This window comes from Amia ocellicauda, chromosome 3 (assembly GCF_036373705.1).
Source record: "Amia ocellicauda isolate fAmiCal2 chromosome 3, fAmiCal2.hap1, whole genome shotgun sequence".
Taxonomy (NCBI): domain Eukaryota; kingdom Metazoa; phylum Chordata; class Actinopteri; order Amiiformes; family Amiidae; genus Amia; species Amia ocellicauda.
This window is the reverse complement of record NC_089852.1, coordinates 17,043,346-17,058,542: the sequence shown is the minus strand read 5'-3', so window position 1 is coordinate 17,058,542 and position 15,197 is coordinate 17,043,346. Positions and strand designations below refer to the sequence as shown.

Genomic DNA, 15,197 nt, shown 5'->3' with positions numbered 1-15,197 from the left:
AATGCCTTCATTAAACAGGGCAAAACTGAAACCAGTAGACACTTTATTGTATAGCAAATGACAGAGTCAGGGAGGACACAAAGAATAGGATACAAAACAAAAAAAAGATAGAAAAAAAGGAAGTTGGTATACAGTATTCCTTGCAAGAACTATTCCAGGGATTCATGCTCAGGATTAAACAACAGCAATCCAGTATAAAAACAGCACCAACCACACTATTTACAGTCTGATTTGGAAATATGCAACCCAGTTTAGTGTTTCTCAAGAGTGAAATGCAACATAACGTTGAGACCAGGAACAGATAGGATTGCAGAACGACTTGTAATTCTGTAAGACACCCATTAACAGTTGTTGTATGTTAAAATATTATATGTAGCACCGGTTACGACTGCCTGTGGGTATTCTGCTGCTAACAAGTCTACTCTTTGGGTTCCTGAGTAACCACATCAATTAGTCACAAAAATACATTTGGTAACAGCACCTCTATTTGATCATGTTATTTTGCACTCTATTTTGGAATTGGTAATTATTATTGATTATTCAACTACTGGAATTATGTTTTCTGTGAAAAGTAAAGAATTACACTGATTCGAGGGGACAGCCACTTCAAACTGTAGAACAGCTGAAACAGTTTGTATAGGTTTATCAGCGATCTGTGAGGAAAAGGTGGGAAACTGATTTACTTGGCAGGAAAGAGGAGAGGAATTCTTCACACAATCACATACTCAAGATTTTGTCAGTCTCTCTCCCTCTCTCTTGCTTCACTCTCTCTCCAGGTGAATCATTTCCCCTTATTTGTTCCCACACGATGCCAAATTAAAAGCTGCAGCTGCTCTTCAGTTTTAAATGTCAGTCACCACAGTCAGTGACATTCTATACCCCTACCAGAAAACACCACCTGTACAGTGAGCCACACTTGAGGCATTTTATTGCACATTGTCTATATAAAAGCATGAGTGGTCAATGTTTCTTTTTAATTGTTTGCCTTATAATCTTTATAAGGCACCTCCAATTATACAATACTTTATCATCACTTGCCTGTAACACTGTAGCATTAATTTACACATCCATCTTCACTTGTATCCTACCTGCCCATTGTGGAAAAATCCTGTTGCATTTCCTTTGCTGTTGGCATAGCATGCACAAGTCCAGCCCACCTCCATACATCTCCACCCATATTTGTATTATCTGTTGTATCACCGTTCTAGCATATTTGGTAACATGATTTCGTAATATCAGGAGAGCTGAGACCGTCCATGGTTCTTAAGGTAACCACGAAGCTGGAATAAATTAATAATATTCAGCAGATTAAGTGAATGTAAGCCTCTGCACAAAGACAAATGTCATTGCTATCTGATAATTATCTATTATCTGATAATAATTTCTTGATTAATATACAAACCTGACACATGTAGGCATTAGGCTAAATACATTTCTCACTTTCTCATAATGAATGTGCTTCAGAGTTTCATGTTATAAGCTTCCATCCTTCACACTCTTTTTGTAGCACGCCAACTAATCAGCAATCCAGGCTGTCAAGAACACAAGTTTCAGGCTTTGGGTGGGCTAGGCAGGCATGGGCTCAAACACAAGTGAGATGCATTTCAAGTACTGAATCGAAAGAGCGTGTGATCATTTAGAAGGCCTCCCCTTGATGAAGTGGGGTGTGAATACAATCTGAAAGGTATTGGCATCAGCAAGTTTCTGGGGCAGGCACAGTTTGAGAGATTTTCAGGAGGTAAGCCAGGGGTGCGTGAGACACTGGTCAGCTGTGGCCCTGCGCTCGGGGGTGAACATCAACATCCGGAGCAGGAAGTCAGCAAAGAGTGTGGCCTGCATCAGCCCCCAGTGATATTTCTCCACCAGGACCTCATACAGACTCCATGTCCGTAACCCTCGAATTCGTCGGAGGTCCCCTAAAACAGAACAGGACCAAAGGGGGCTCAGTTGTATTGCCTCTTCCCAAATGGTCTCTCCTGTCAATTTTCATACAGTAGAACTGTAGAAACTGTTTTCTAAAAAGTACAGCACATTTTGAATAAAGTCCTCATTCTTTTAGGAACTATATATAGTAATATATTTGGATCAGGAAAACCTTTTTATATCTTTTGTGTCTTATTTATAATGAACATATATGAATCTCTAGTTGCCTCACCTTTATTGTTAAAATATTCTCTTGAGTATTTGCCCGAAAGAACAAGTTTTGCTGGGATTTTTCCCAGAAGCTCAATGATGTGAGCGAGGTGATCTGGGAAGACATGAAAGAGACAGAGCGTAAAGGACTGAACAATGTCTTTCACTATTCAAAAGGGTTCCACAGTGTATAAACAAGCAATGCTTTTCATACCTTCCTCCACTGAGTATGACTTCCCAGCTTTTGGTTCGAACAAGGAATCTCCAGTTGCCAGCTCAAAAGCCTGGAACATCAATAGATTAGAGGGGTTTTATTTTATGTAATTTTTTTCTGCGTGCATTTCATTTTTTGTTTCTCTCACTTGGACACTTAAGAGGAACATATCATATTGATCTTTGGCTACACATACTAATGTATTTCTGAATATGGGTGAGGGACTGAGGTCTCGACCAATATTCCCTTTTTTAACTGTAAAAAAGAAAAAGAAAGCATTATGCTTACCATGCACGCTGTGCTCCAAATATCTGCCGGAGGACCATATTCAGAACCAATCAGCACTTCTAGAGATCGATACTGTCGAGTCTGGATCTCATCAGAAAAGTGCTTATACTGTGAGATGCCCAAAACAAGAAAGATAGAGACATCTGTATTTATTTTTTTACAAATCAGAATGTTTTAATATTCAAGAAAAAAAATGTTATTTTGTGAATCAGACCTGCAAGTGACACTAATGTCACATTTATGATATCCAATTTAATATAGGAGCAAAAAACAAACAAACAAAACAACACCACCAGAGTAGTAATAAGATGCTAATTTAGTAGTTCTAGCAAAAAACATACCAGTCCTTATTGGAGGGACATAGTAGTGATTTAACAGGTAACTATATAGGTTACTCTGGCACTTTTTCTCCTCTGTATATAACTTCGCAGAGCTATCAGATTTGCATTAAAGGTGGAATAGAACAGAATAAAAATGCCCTCCCACCCCTCAATAGTACAATTTGCAAACTCTGGAAATGTATTCAACATGATGATATATACAACAGTCTCTCTGCCACCATGGAAAAAAAACACACATACACACACACACTATAAATGTTATGTATCACATCCAATACCCTACACTACTCCCCACAAAAACACAAAACGTATCATTGTTATTGCCTTGATTTTTATTTTTATTCCTGTCAGGTACATACCACCCAGCAGGAACTTCCAAGATCTGCAATTTTCACTTTTATGTCCTCGGTTGTCGCAGACTGCACAGGGTTAATCAGTAGATTACCACAATGATCCACATCTGGGGGCAGATATTTTACAGATCATAATGAAAGTTTCATAGTACAATTGTAGTGACTGCAGTGTAGTAGAGAAGTCCAGTATTGCAAGTAGTAGTAGTCCAAGTTGCTTTAATGTACATATCATGTTCATACATATGAAGTCTGATGGATTACCCATACAGTTATAGTTTTTCACAAAGATTGTACCACTGTAAGACAGAAGCCTTATGTGTATTAGGCATCTATGTTTATTATGTCTTAATGTTGAAATGTTGTTCTGTGTTTTTTGGGGCTGCATGAAGCACGTTATATCATCCTGTGTTAAACAAGCTTTCATTAAAGCACAGAAACAATCAAACTTTCTAGAAGTTATTCATTCTGTAGCCATGAGAACCCAGAGAATGAAAATGTTAGTTGTGGAAGGCCTCGTGCCTAACGACAGAAGCTCAACCGGAAATTAACATCAAAGTGATATTCCAGAATATATTCATCCCAATGGACTCCCTTTTTACCCATGAATCACCTCTCAACTAAGAATGCACTTTGTGGCTTGTATGCCATTGGAGTGTGCAAGCAGCTGCCAATGGTCAATTTGATCTGAAAGAAAGGTTTAAAATGACCCTACACAAAGCTACTGATAAAAACAAACTCACAGCCCCATGACAGCCATGTTTCCTTCTAGAGCACAAGAGATATTATTGAAAGTTGAAGGTGCTATATTTCACAGAACAACAGTTGCAGATTGACTGTTCTGCCGCACTGAGACCACGATACAGCAAAGAGTGTCCCCGACTACCTGTGTGGCCTATTGTCTGGTCTCCTCCTGGCTGGAAATTGACAGCTCCCCCTTCTGTCTGTTTCAGGCAGTACTCCCCAACATTCAGCAGTATATTTTCTGGCTTGATGTCAGTATGGATGATCTGACACTGATTGTGAAGATAAGCCAGCCCTTGGAGAACCTGTGAGAATGAGATTGAGTCTCAATTGCCTGTGAGTCTAAGCATGTAATATTAAAATGGAACTGCTCATTTTGTGTCACTTTATGTTTTTTACTTTTCTGGTTATTAGTGATGTGTTGAGTATAGTCTTAGAAAGAATTTTTCTCCACTCCTTTATAATATACAAGTTCAATTAGTCAAAATAAATTGCATTACTTGACTTTATAACTACCATTCAGACATTTTTTCCACAATATTGTACCAAATACCAAAAGGGGTGTGCTTTTTAAATATGTATTTAAAGTTAAGCATTTATTTTTTCATTTTGTATTATCACTTCTTGCTTCTCAACATCTTTTAGATACAGTTAGGCTCTGTACACCACCACAATGGATTTGAAAGGAAACAATAAATATGTGCTTTAAGTGTAGACTTTCATCTTTAATTTGAGGGTAGTTACATCCAAATTGGGTCAACGTTGTAGGAATTACCCCCATTTTTATAGGTGGTCTCCCCAATTTTAGGGGCTCAAAAGTAGTTGGACAAACTAACATAATCATGAATGAAATTGTGAGTTTCAATACTTGGTTGCAAATCCTTTGCAGTCAATGACTGCCTGAAGTCTGGAACCCATAGACATCACCAGATGCTGGTTTCTTCCCTGGTGATGCTCTTCCAGGCCTGTACTGTAGCTGTCTTTAGTTCCTGCTTGTTCTTGGGGCGTTTTGCCTTCAGTTTTGCCTTCAGCAAGTGAAATGCATGCTCAATTGAATTCAGGTCAGGTGATTGACTTGGCCATTGCAGAACATTCCTCTTCTTCGCCTTAAAAAAGTCTTGGGTTGCTTTCGCAGTATGCTTCAGGTCATTGTCCATCTGCACTGTGAAGAGCTGTCCAGTGAGTTTTGAAGCATTTAGCTGAATCTGAGCACCTCAGAATTCATCCTGCTGTTTCTGTCAGCAGTCACATCATCAATAAATACAAGGGAACCAGTTCCATTGGCAGCCATTCATGCCCATACCATAACATGCTTCACAGATGAGGTGGTATGCTTTGGATCATGAGCAGTTCCTTCCCTTCCCCATACTCTTCTCTTCCCATCATTCTGGTACAAGTTGATCTTTGTCCCATCTGTCCATAGGATGTTGTTCCAGAACTGTACAGGGTTCTTTAGATGTTTTTTGGCAAACTCTAATCTGTTTCATCTTTACATCTTGTGGTAAACCCTCTGTATTTACTCTGGTGAAGTCTTCTCTTGATTGTTGACTTTGACTGCCTACCTCCTGGAGGGTGTTCTTGATCTGGCATACTGTCGTGAAGGGGTTTTTCTTCACCAGGGAAAGAATTCTTCTGTCATCCACCACAGTTGTTTTCTGTGGTCTTCCGGGCCTTTTGGTGTTCCTGAGCTCACCAGTGCTTTCTTTCTTTTTAAGAATGTACCAAATAGTTGATTTGGCCACACCTAATATTTTTGCTATCTGCCTGATTGGTTTGTTTTGATTTCTAAGGCAAAACTGAAGGCAAAATGCCCAAGAACAAGCAGGAACTAAAGACATCTACAATACAGGCCTAGCAGAGCATCACCAAGGAAGAAACCCAGCATCTGGTGATGTGTATGGGTTCCAGACTATTGTAAAAGTACCAAAATCCTTATCATTGACTCACCTGCTGAATGATAGACTTTACCAAAGAGAGTGGAAGCCCAGGAGTGCCACAGCTGAGCATGTAACTGTGGAGATCCCTCCCCAGAAACTCCAACACCAAGCACATGTCTAAAATACTCAGTTAAAGGCTATAATTAGGGGTTTTGTTATTAATAAGGCTTAGAAGCAAAATGAAGGGCACAGGAAGAGATGTTCTTGAGTGGCTTGTCCAGTTAAAGCCTACATACAGAATACACTCAACTGCTCTCCAGTCCTGGCTAGACTATTTCTAGCATTAGCTGGAAGTTCCAGGGTGGGGGGGCACCCAATCACGTAACTGCAAAGGGTTAACCAGATCACCATAATGATCCACAACTGGGGGGAAAGAGAATAAAAAAGGGTTGTGGGCAGAGTTCTCGGATCACTGCACACCAGCGAGTCCCTGTGGCTTCTCAGGAGCAAGCAGGTTCAGATTTGTAGCTACTGCAGCTGTAGCAAATCTTCCAACTGGTATCAAAGCTGGGCTGTGGGCATTCTGTGATTGCGGTATGACAAAGTATGTAGAGTATGTAGACTTTCTATAAGCACTACATTGGTTTAATTTCAGCATGAACTTTGTTTCACTCACATTTAATGTTTGGTGTCATTAACACAGTAAATATCGTATTAAGATTCTTTGCTTTGGGCAGAGCTTTGATCATCCAGCATTATTCATTAAACTCAATTCCCTTAACAAAGGATACGGATCCCATTCTCCCCCACTAGTTTAAATTCATCCAGCAGTTCCACAATGTGCCGGCTGTAAAGATGCTTTTTGTTGGATCCCCAAGCCTGAGAGCACAACAGAGAGACAGGGAATTTAGTTTGAGGAATGTAAAATAAAAATAATTCAGGAATCATTTGGCATAAATTCAAGCACAAATTTTCAAACATTCTTCAGATATGTCAAGTATTACTGTAATTCAGCCCGAATTAGAAGATGTATAAAAGTCTGTATGTGCAATTTGTTATATTTGTGGGAAAATAACTAAAACCATGCAATGAATCTTTGAAACTACTTTACATTCACTTGAATCTGAGGTTATGAACAACTTTCAGTGTAGCTTGAGGGAAAAACCCAGCTATGTACAGGAAACGGTTATCTATTCATAGAATCCACCGTCACTTAATTTGAAGCCTCCATGACTAAGCAATAATACATGAGAAATATGAGTTGTAATAAGATATGATGCATGTAATAGGAGGTTTTTATATAATAACATCAGTGACTTGTCTTGGATAAATACTAATAGTCTTGTTTTTGAAGCACAAAGCTGTACATCAGCTTCTTTCTTTTACTTTTATTTTTATGGTTAAATTGTCACAGTAGCTTTTCCATTGTTGTGAGGTATGAGGCAGTACAGAATCCATGCAAGCACCCAAGAAATATATTCAATGAAAAAGCAAAGGGATAGCATTTCCCATGTATGCTATGTAAATCTCTTCTGTGTTGGTTAGAATGGTGGTTGTAAGGGTGCGCCAAGTTCATTGTCAAGAATTACACATTGGGGCGTATAAAGAGAAAACGAATCAGCAACTCCACATTATTAACAGAGAAAGACTTACACATCGCAACAACGCCAACTCATCCTGTGCTGCTTGTGTGAAGCCAGCTCCACTCTTTGACACCTTGACAGCTACAAGGCGCTTCTTACTGGGAATTAAACAAAGACCTTGAACAGTTATCACCTACACTCAGTGCTACATCCCTCTCTTGAAAAGGAGCAAAATAAAATAGAATAATAAAACAACATAACGTCTCAGGGGATCTGTACAAAATGGACATGGGTTTGATAGCCAGCACAGCCTGTATGTGGCTATTCCTACTCAGAATTCCTTCATACTGAAACATGCTTAAAACTTAAAAAACAGAACGTTTCACAATTTCACAGACTTGGGGTCAATTGCGAGTGCCTTGTCCTTTATCTAAACTAAAATGATTTGTATTTAAAGTGGAATGCTTAAAATATAACTCAAATGCATTTCAAATGTTATTCAGTAATTTGCAAAGCTAATGTGTAACCATCATCGAGATGAAACCTGCAAACCACATCTCTATCAATTACCATGCATTCCACTCTATCATCTACTCAAACTTTGACACAGTTTGGCTAATACAGGTAGGTAATTTCAACTTAATCCACGCTACCAAATTAATGATAAGAAATATAAATAGTACTAATCAATCATTTAAATAATTGATCGTTGTATGGAATTATTTACATGCATTTTGTGTAAGAAGTCATGTTACATTTTATTTAGTTTTAGTAGTGAAGGCATCAAATTTGCATTTGCACTAGGCAAAGGAAAAAAAACAAAATCAAATATATACTGCAATTTATATATACTTTTAAATGCATTTGACTCCTTGTCTGATACATGTGGTTATAAGAGGGGGTTATGTAAAGTTTTTAATTTCCTTTAAAAATCACACAAATAAATCTGAAAAACATGTTGAGGACTCAGCGTTTTAGTTTTGTCCCTCAGTTTCTTTAACTAGTTGAAATGGTCCTCAAGGTTTTCAGTGCTGTGTGTCTGGCACAAAACAAGAGTCACTTAGGTACATACTGTAGATCATTGCAAAGCCAGACAGTGGAGAAGTAACCCCATCCCAGCTTTCTGTGCACTTGGTATCGTCTGTTGAAAGTATCTCCTATCTTCACTGGATGGTATCCCCCTGTAAGGAAAATGAGTGCAAAAAGTCCATTTGGAATGTGCATAAATTCAGATAGGATCAGGTCAGGAAAACCAGGAAGTGTATAAACCACGTTCTGATTCACTCAAACCATATTCAACCTTTCAGAGATATTGTGTTTAATTGATGTATGGCATTTCAGTAATGGTTTTATTGTGTCATGCTCGGTAGAATCTAAATGCAACTTAAGCACAACATTGCCCGAAGGAGTGTGAGCCGGGTAGACAGCTTTCAATTCCGTCTAGTAATACATTTACTGGTACATTTTCAAAGAAAACTGTTAGTGCTATATAATTGTTCTTAGTTCTACATGATTATTATTCAAAATTGCATGGTCCTCGTAGCTATATTGCTGTGATTGTGCAGAATTGTGTTTCTGTTTTATGAGTCAGAAACCTATAAGACTTACTTTTGTTTAGCAGCTTTCACAAAGCCATACATTATGCTGAATCACTTTGCAATATTCCTCAAACCAATAAATAACACGTGGAACCTATTCCAAGACTGACAGCCTCTGTGAAACTGACTGTCTGACAGTCTGTGACTGACTGACTCTCTCAACAGCTAGTTATCAGAGGAAACAGCGCATTTGTGCTTGGTCCTGTAAACTGACACTAATACAGTGAAGGCCGACTGACCGTAACAGTATTCCCTTGAGTCCTCTTGTGTCAGGTTGTCATCTCCACCCGTGGCCAGCAGCCTCTCAATGTCATCCCAGGCATGTGGATCTCTCAGCAGGGATTCTGATGAAGGAGCAAGGTTCCTGCAAGACAGATTATTCCTTGAACTTTGTGCTGCTGTTCGCAATGGACTCCATTCATTGTAGTCTTTTGAAAGCTAAATGCATGGCATCTACCTGTTGAAAGATACAGCTTTCTGCAGGGGTGTCCAGCCCTTGTCCTGGAGAGCCCTCAATCAAGAAAACACTGCATGATCTTTTACATTTTACATCAATTAATAAAGACTGTGAAACACTCATTATTGCTCAAATTAGCAGGTGTTCTGTTTGATTAAGTTATTTAGTGGTCATCTGGAACAAAAAACAAACAAATGCCATTCAGTTCCTATAATTGAACAATTAACTTGGTTAATTATCAATAACTGACAAGATTTTCTGAAATTGGTGATTTAGGTGTGGACTATAAAACTAACTAGACTGGGACTCTGCAGGACAAAGAGTGGATACTCATGGCCTATAATCCATTAGTCCCTACTACATAATGAATAATTGAATCCTGACATTGACATACTTTGAAAGCGTCTGAAAGCGCTGTGCACATCCAGTCATTTATGCAAAATAAAATTGTTAAAAACTGTGTGAAGAAACCAAAGACAATCGAAGCAGATAAGAAGTGCAAAACCCAAATGGTTTAGCAATCAGCAAGGAGCTATTGCCATTCACTAAAGTCAGCTTTGAGGGCTAGGTCAAGTTTAGTAATGAAACAAGGGTCAGAGGTCACAAGTGCTAATTATGCTAAGAGCATTCAAACCTCAAAATGGGAAGCATTTCTTTTCACAAAGAATTGGGGGAGTTTACCCAGCCATCTATGTGGTTTCTGCAAAAGATGAGGTTGCTTTGCTACTAAACCAAAATGAACAAGATGGGCCAAATGGTTGTTTGTAAATTTTATGTTAATCAGTTTTTCCTATAAAGTCCAGCCTGTTTTCAAAATTAGCACAACACCTCCAAAGACTTCGAGTTGCCGGAAGGCACCATTTAACTATAGTATTACGTACACATTTTATAACAAGCCATTTCTTAAACTTAATAGGACAAAGCCTTATCTGTTTGTTCAATGGTAACCCCTCCCCCCAGCAACAACAATATGGTGTGTACAGAAAGAAATGAAGGGTGCCCTTCCTGACATATTCACAGGTTAAAGGTCACCTGTATATTGAGAAGGTATCAAGTTGGCTTGGGCTACAAATAGAAAGGCTAAACATTCAAAGAAAGGTTGACTTCTTTCAATGTATACATCTGTTCTGAATTAATGAAGTGTCCTTGTTTTTAATATCAGCATTTCCCTGTATTTTGTAATATGAATATTTCTGTTTTGCTGAGGATTTGACATAAACTAGTAGTGTTTGTTCAAACATAACAGTGATAAAAGCTCTTTTACTTTAGAAAGAGCGGGCAATTTGACCTTTAAGCAGGTGCTGTTGCTGCTGCTGTTTTTATGATATTTCACAGACACCTTTATGTAAGTTGACAAGATTTAACAATTACTAATATACACAGTTCTACATGTACACAATATTACAAGGGTAACAGCAACAGCATACAAAATTCACTGACACATTAGAGTGAATGCAATTAAGAGAGGATTAGAATGGTCTTAAGATGTAATCCAAACAGCTGAAATGGTATTAAAGGTATTAAAAATCAATTATCACAAAACACATGACACATAGACTGTTATTGTTATTGACTGTTATTTACTATGCTCAATATATATATATATATATATATATATGGATGTTCTGTTTCCAAGATGTGTGAGAAACATGTCCAGAGCTGTGTGAAAGGTGTATTTTCAAGTATTTCATTCAATTGTGTATCAAACCAGACCCACTACTGCTGTGACTAATGCAAGTGCAGATACAGTTAAATGAGAACAACTGTGATACAGGTTATTAGGAAATATATATTTAGTAACATCATTTTCTATACTCCTTGACAAATAAAATATTTTCTCCAGGGACACTGCTTACAATTTGTGAGGACTTGAGTGAAAATGCTTTTGAAATAACCCTTTTTAAAGTGTATAGCATGAAAAAAACACAGTAAAGTGTAGGACAGCATGTTGAAATCATGAAACACATGGAGAAGTATATTGAACCATGACACAAACTTTGGAACTCGATGCACAATGCAAAGTGCATGCGTGGTAAAACTATGCAGTAAACAGGCATAATACTGGACACATTTACTGTGGTCAAATTTACATTTATGATAGAATAGACACCTAATTAATTTTAGGTGCCAAAGAACCAAAAACCTTTAAATCAAGCACTTGACCTTAGTGTGATCTTAGACTGGATTCAAATGCATGTTCGTAAGCACACATTGGGCCAGCGATTCCTGGACTGAAACGGAGTTACCTGAGCTCTCCATAACTTTTTATCCTGGATTAGAAGAGAGGCTGAAGAGCTGCATCTGCAAATCTAAAACTGTACTATCAACTGCTGTCCAAGAATAAAAAAAGCAGACTGTGCTATAGTTGATTAAGTTTCAGTTTTTAAGAATCATCAAAGAGGCACAGTTTTCTTGACAGGAGGGTTAACAAAATGCTGTGTTATTAAATACGAACCAGTTTACTACTTGGCAGGAGTTTTCACGCTTAACCTTTTATCCTTGCAGCGAGCGTTTTTTATGAACTGTGAAATAATTGCAAGGGCCTACTTTTGCTGTTGTCGTGTCAGGGTTGGCCTTTCTGTCCATGGCTTTTGACTGTGAAAATAAAGTACCCAAAATACCATTTTGTGTCTCTGTGTAGAAAAGCCCCCCTCTGTGTTATATTATGTGCAGATTTTATTTTGTGTGTGTGTGTGTGTGTGTGTGTGTGTGTGTGTGTGTGTGTGTGTGTGTGTGTGTGTGTGTGTGTGTGTGTGTGTGTGTGTGTGTGTGTGTGTGTGTGTGTGTGTGTGTGGAGGGTGGGGATTTACTGACAAACAAGGCAAAGAATCCATCACTAACCCCTCTTCAAATAATTGGCACTTTTAGTTTAGAGATTGCAAATTCCACATATAACTCTGCCATTATATTATTATTATTGAGATAATTTGCATTTGGAAGACTAAATAATTTCAAAAAAATAAATAATAATATGTAAAACGGGAAAGAGAACTGTCGTGTCGAGAAATGTATCCATTTTTGAATCTAATTTGCCCCAATGCACTATGACCTAGTCGATCCACTCAGTGAAACTGGCCAATCAAAAGCAGAGTTGACACACATGGCAAACAAACAAAACCAGCAACAGCAAAGGCCTACAGAATAGTAAGGTTCATCGACAATTCATTGTGTTTGTTCATCGTTTTATTTCACTCAGTAGAAGGTGCATTTTGAAGCATATAGACATATTTTAGACTGTAAGTCTATTAAGTATAAGTATAAGTACAAGTATAAGTAAGCCTGATCATACATGCAGTCTACAATGAAGACATTTTTTTTTGGTGCCTTTAATAGAATAAATGAATAAATCTGCATTCACAACATGAGCATGTAAATTAATTTTAAGCTCTGTTTCTCCTTCGTTTTTCATTACATTTTAAAATTGTAATCAATAAAGAATAATGTTGAACACATATTTCACTAAGACCAGCAATGCCACTGGAAGAAGGTCGCTACATATAAATTGAGGTTTTGTGGATGGTCGAACCAGAAATTAAATGAGAACAAACACAAATATTACAGAGTAAAACATTACATTATTATTATTATTATTATTATTATTATTATTATTATTATTATTATTATTATTAATGCTACTACTACTAATAATAATATGTTGATTAAGTACTGCTGAATAACACCAACAACAACAACATAATAATATCAATAATAATAAGATAAAAAATATTAAAGTTATAAGTGAGCAAGACGAATATCATTAGTTATTTTTCAATATCCATTGTAATGAAAAAGTGCCCATTTAAGACAAAAAAGTAATTAATTCTGTAACAAGACTGAAGAAACAATGCATCTAAAACAATCATGTATGTTTTCACCGTAAAGGACATTTCTTTAAGATGGTTTTCAGGCTTTGGCAGTCAAGGAATGAAGCAAGTCACTCTCTCTTACTATTCCTTTCCATTCGGGACATATGTAGTGGGGACTTCAAATTCCAGCTCTCTTTGACATGGGAGACGGGTTGAAAGCAGAACTCCAACAGGTGTAACTTGCAGTGCTATTCTGCATTACTTTGTATGCGACTGCAGGCTGAGCAGGTCCACGCACTCGCACATACTCACGATTTTGGGGACAATTTCAAATGTGCCTGGGCTGGAGGCTGAAGACACTGCATGTTGCTTCCTTGCTTTATCCCTCTGCTGTGAACCCCTGGCAGTGCTCTCCACACTGCCTTGGCAAAGGGACCCTCATTTGGGGCTGACAGAGAAGGGAAAAGGGGGCAGGCCCCTGCTTTAACTTCTGTCCTGAATAATAATAAGATATTTAGGAAAGAGAAGGACAGCTGGGCTGGATTGGTTTACCCACAGTGCTACAGTAAGGGAGGGCGGGTGGTGGGGTGGATTTAGAAAGTATTAACCCCTTCACCCTGATGGCATAGGCTTACTTCAAACCTGCAAAAGACTGTGCCACATTACTTTCAGTGCAGGGTGGTTCTAAAGCCTTGGAAAGGAGTGTATCTGTTAATGCACATCCACTTTACTCTAAATTCTCAGGCTTTCACAGAAGAAATCACAGGAACATGAATGAAAAATTACATTGAATTTCAATTAAATTAGATGCATGGTTACATGTTGGAGGTGGTTGCAAGACTTTATTGACAGGTTTTAGTAGAATGTCTGAAACAGGCTGATAGATCTCACTTTTTTACATGTGTGTTAATTGTGAGGGAAGTCCCCCCACACACACACACACACTGTGTCTGCATCATGGAATAATAGTGGTGGTTTTATGATTGGTTAAAATGAAGAGCAAAAAGGTTTCCTTGAATGTGAAATAAATAAAGAGAGGTAGAACTTGCAGGATAGCATGACAGTCTATGTCTGGATAATGTGCTTTTGTAAAGTGGGCCAGAAGTGATTGGCAAGTAGTTGTAGAATTATGTAAATGATCCAGGAATATACAGCGGCAAAGTGTGCATTTGTGAATGTTTGGGCCCAAAAAAACATTTTAATATTCAATAAGTGCCCCATGAGGCTATGGGTACTCCCTGGACCCAGGTGGAGGCAATCTCGATCACTGCCTCCCTCCCTCAATAAAACACGAATGAGATGTACTTCCTGTTGTGGAGAGGCAGGAGGAGAGCCAGAGTGTAGGAGTGGAGAGTATTGTTGTGTATGAATAGAGAGAAGAAGGATTACTGTTGGATACCGAACTGTGCATGGACTTTGACTTCGATTACTGATTATGGACTTTGTATGGCTGCTGTTTGTATTTCAATAGTTGCATGTGTGGATAGGGACCTGTTTCAACCACGTTTAGTTTAGGCTCACCAAGGGGCCAAGGTTTTGTTTACATTTCTGTCTGTCTATTTTGTTTTGAACATGGCGTATTATAACAATAAACCTGCACTTTTGCACTGTAACCCGCCTGAAATCCCCAGTACGGGGTCCAAACAACCATAGTACCATCTTGAACACTGAACAGTCTTATGCAGTTATGTACAGTGTCCTTCCACACATGCAAAACATTGCAGACAGTGGTGGTAGCTGTCTATGTCAACCACTTCCCCCGTGTCCTTTTAGAAAAATGAAAAGCTACGATCGCTTCGAGACAGA

At 38.3% G+C, this 15,197-nt stretch overlaps 1 protein-coding gene across 1 annotated transcript; it reads right to left on the bottom strand.

Moving 5' to 3' along the window:
- Positions 1–26: 26 nt before the first annotated feature.
- LOC136739311 (SRSF protein kinase 3) lies at positions 27–13,869 on the bottom strand. The gene is made up of 12 exons (XM_066698348.1): positions 13,704–13,869; positions 9,368–9,492; positions 8,603–8,711; positions 7,601–7,688; positions 6,739–6,826; positions 6,018–6,124; positions 4,213–4,375; positions 3,336–3,436; positions 2,636–2,743; positions 2,348–2,417; positions 2,156–2,248; positions 27–1,916 (listed from the first exon to the last, which is right to left on the bottom strand). Exons 1-12 carry the CDS (start codon positions 13,754–13,756, stop codon positions 1,732–1,734), a joined length of 1,290 nt encoding a protein of 429 aa, XP_066554445.1. The 5' UTR covers positions 13,757–13,869; the 3' UTR covers positions 27–1,731.
- Between the last annotated feature and the right edge of the window lie 1,328 nt (positions 13,870–15,197).

Bases quoted from the DNA above. Each gene is read 5' to 3' on its own strand.
- LOC136739311 (XM_066698348.1), bottom strand. From the start codon at position 13,756: ATGCAGTGTCTTCAGCCTCCAGCCCAGGCACATTTGAAATTGTCCCCA. The intron at 8,712-9,367 runs GTCAGTCGGCCT...TTTTCCTTACAG, and splicing joins CTCAAGGGAATACTGTTACG to GGGGATACCATCCAGTGAAG. The intron at 2,418-2,635 runs GTAAGCATAATG...TTGATGTTCCAG, and splicing joins TTTGGAGCACAGCGTGCATG to GCTTTTGAGCTGGCAACTGG.